This window comes from Hyperoodon ampullatus (assembly GCF_949752795.1).
Source record: "Hyperoodon ampullatus genome assembly, chromosome: 7".
Taxonomy (NCBI): Eukaryota; Metazoa; Chordata; class Mammalia; order Artiodactyla; family Ziphiidae; genus Hyperoodon; species Hyperoodon ampullatus.
This window is the reverse complement of record NC_136920.1, coordinates 60,604,012-60,607,133: the sequence shown is the minus strand read 5'-3', so window position 1 is coordinate 60,607,133 and position 3,122 is coordinate 60,604,012. Positions and strand designations below refer to the sequence as shown.

Here is a 3,122-nt window from a genome sequence, read left to right as displayed (position 1 = left end):
ATGGACCTGAATTAGTTAGTTACTTTTCTTAGATCAAGTCCAGAGAGAAGGTGAGAGCACAAGGCATCTCCTCCACCTTGGGAAGATTCCCCTAGGGCTCACCCTCTAATCCCAGATCCCCTTCTGAGCCCTTCGAACCTGAGGTGAGGGAGCCGCCCCTTTTGCCCATCTTCTCTACTTCAGTCTCAGGGAGCCTCAGGACCCCAACACTGAAGGAACAGGATCTGACCCCATCCTTCAGTGTGGAGCTGGGGAGACTGAGGCAGAAGGTGAAGGTGGCACCCTGCATGGGACTCTCTCCCCTCAGGCTTTGGTCTCCCTAACCACAGCTGCCTCTGCAGGAAAAGAAAGACATGCCCTGGAAATTGACACCCCTTCTGCTGTTTCTGGCCTGGATGGCCTACCAGTGCAGTGCCCAGGCCAGGACAGACCTGCTCAATGTCTGCATGGTTGCCAAGCACCACAAGATAAAGCCAGGCCCTGAGGACAAGCTACATGACCAGGTGAGGATGGAGTGTGGCTCTGGGTGGGGAGGCGGCTTGTTCAGACAAGGAAGAGGAAGTCAGCGTGGTGAGGGAGGGGTCGCGGGGTCAGCCCCTTCACTACACACACACATCCTAATTATCACCGTGGGAGAGGGTGAAGGTAGGATGCGGGGGAGTGGCTGGCGTGATTCTAGGGGTGGCCTGCTCAGGATGGGATACCGTGTCGGCAATAAGGAGGAATGATCATTTACTGAGCACCTACCAGGTGTCCTGTGTTTTCTGTGTGTGATTTCATATTCCCAGGGGTCCTGTGATGTGGGTAGATGATGTTCTCCTCCACATGACACAAATTAGGAAACTGAGGCCCAGAGAAGCACACAGACACACAGAGGAATGGGACAGGACTTGCCCTTGTGGTGGGGTAGGGGTAGGACTGAGGTGGGCAACTCCAGGGGTTTAAAGGGTAAGAGACTTCAGCGTGTATTACTGCATTAGCGTATCCCCTTTCCTCCTTTGCTCAAAATGCCACCTTCCAGTGAGGCTGTTCACAACCACCCCATTTAAAATTTCAACAGTCATCCCATACTCCATATTTCCATTCCCTGCTGTAATTTCCTCCATATAACTCATCAGATCTTGATATATTTCTTTTTCTCTTTTAGTTCTTACTGTCTCCTCTCACCAGAACACGCATTTCTGTTTTGTTCTCTTCTGTATTCCCAGCATCTAGAACAGTAACTGGCATAAAACAAGTACTCAGTAATTATTTTTTAGTGAAAAAATAAAATACTTTGTATAAAGTATCAAGTGCTGTATAAATGATAACTATTGTCTCCCCAAGACAGGGTTTCTCCCAGGCTCTCACCACCCCTGCCTCCCCATCACACTGTTGTAACTGAGTCTCTCCCAAGACCAGAGTTTCTGGAGGCCAAGGACAGTGAGCGTTCCTAGGAAAACCTACCTGGGGCAGGAGAGCAAGAGCCAATGGGAAGAGACTGGAGGTGGCAGAGCTTGTGGTCGGGGAGGCAGTTAGTCTCATGTCTTCCCCCCACCACAGTGCATCCCCTGGAAGAAGAATGCCTGCTGCTCTGCCGAAGTCAGCCAGGAGCTGCACAGGGACACCTCCTCCCTGTATAACTTTAACTGGGATCACTGTGGCAAGATGGAGCCCGCCTGCAAGCGCCACTTCATTCAGGACAACTGTTTATACGAGTGCTCACCTAACCTGGGGCCCTGGATCCAGGAGGTATTGGTGTCTCCCTCACCCCACCCCGGCAGGCTGTCGCCCAACTCAGTCAAGGCTGTTCCTACCAACATCTCAGGCTGACTGGAGCCCTCCCTCCCCCCGCTCCCCCCAGGTGAACCAGAGCTGGCGCAAAGAACGGTTCCTGAACGTGCCCCTGTGCAAAGAGGACTGTCAGAGCTGGTGGGAAGACTGCCGCACCTCCTACACCTGCAAGAGCAACTGGCACAAGGGCTGGAACTGGACCTCAGGTGAGGGCCTGAGGGTGGAGAGATGGAGGTGGAGAATGGAGAAAGGGGGTTTGAAGATTTGGGGTTGGGCAAGGATTTCTAAGGGGGGCCAGAAATGAGCTTTGGGCCCAGGGGCTGAATGTTCGTGCCTACTCTCTCTACCCCTGCAGGATCTAACAAGTGTCCAACTGGGACCACCTGTGGCACATTTGAGTTCTACTTCCCCACGCCGGCAGCCCTGTGTGAGGGCCTCTGGAGTCACTCCTACAAGCTCAGCAACTACAGCCGGGGCAGTGGCCGCTGCATCCAGATGTGGTTCGACCCCGCCCAGGGCAACCCCAACGAGGAGGTGGCGAGGTTCTATGCCTTGGCCATGACTGCTGGGGCCACGCCCCAGGGGATTAGACCTCTCCTGCTCTGCCTGGCCCTGATTTTGCCACTCTGGCTCCATGACTGAGTCCAGCCATCCCCAGACAGTCCCCAGGTTTGATGACCAGGCTGGGCTCAGCTCAGCTCCCACAAATGAGGAAGCCGTAAGCATGCCTCCATCCATTACCCATCCCTCTGTCATCTAGTTCCTGCTCCAGGGTGGGCCTATGGTTTCTCTGACAGCCAGTTCTAAAAAACAGACCAACACATCCGTGTCTGATGAATTATTTCGGTTGTGAGTTTGTGGGTGGTAGAGGGCAGATTCCATAGTTTTTGGATTCCTTCAGATTAGAGAAATGAGACATGGGTTTGGATCCCAGCTCTGCTACTATGTGAAAGTGAAGCAGTTGCTTGACTGCTCTAAACCATACCTCCTCAATAAAATGAAGATAATAATCCTTCCTTCTCTCATGGTTGTTAAATGTTGCCTAAAAACCTAGTGCCTGCACATTAATAGTCCTCAGGGATCCTGTTGCCCTTGTAGCCCCAAATGAGAGCGCCAAGTCCAGAACTTCATTATTTATACTGGGCCCCAAATACCCTTCCTTTCCCCCAGGCCTTGTCTGCCTGGCTCTGTGCTCAGCTCTGCTGCTCTGGGAAAGCTGGGGATGGGAGCCAGGGAAGGCTTTGGATTCCCGGGGCAGGGGGTGCAGCGGGTCTGGTGTGAAAATAAATTCACCCCATGTGGATTGAAGGGGCAGAGTCGGGGCTTGGGAGCCTCAGAAGAGGAAGAGA

General features: G+C 53.1%; 1 protein-coding gene across 1 annotated transcript; it reads left to right on the top strand.

Moving 5' to 3' along the window:
- Positions 1-353: 353 nt before the first annotated feature.
- On the top strand, positions 354-2,706 carry LOC307056643 (folate receptor beta-like; the record flags this gene model as incomplete). The annotated part of the gene is made up of 4 exons (XM_079709462.1): positions 354-503; positions 1,543-1,731; positions 1,844-1,979; positions 2,129-2,706. The coding sequence occupies 4 exons, from the start codon at positions 354-356 to the stop codon at positions 2,413-2,415; spliced, it is 762 nt and encodes a 253-aa protein (XP_079565588.1). The 3' UTR covers positions 2,416-2,706.
- Positions 2,707-3,122: the final 416 nt, after the last annotated feature.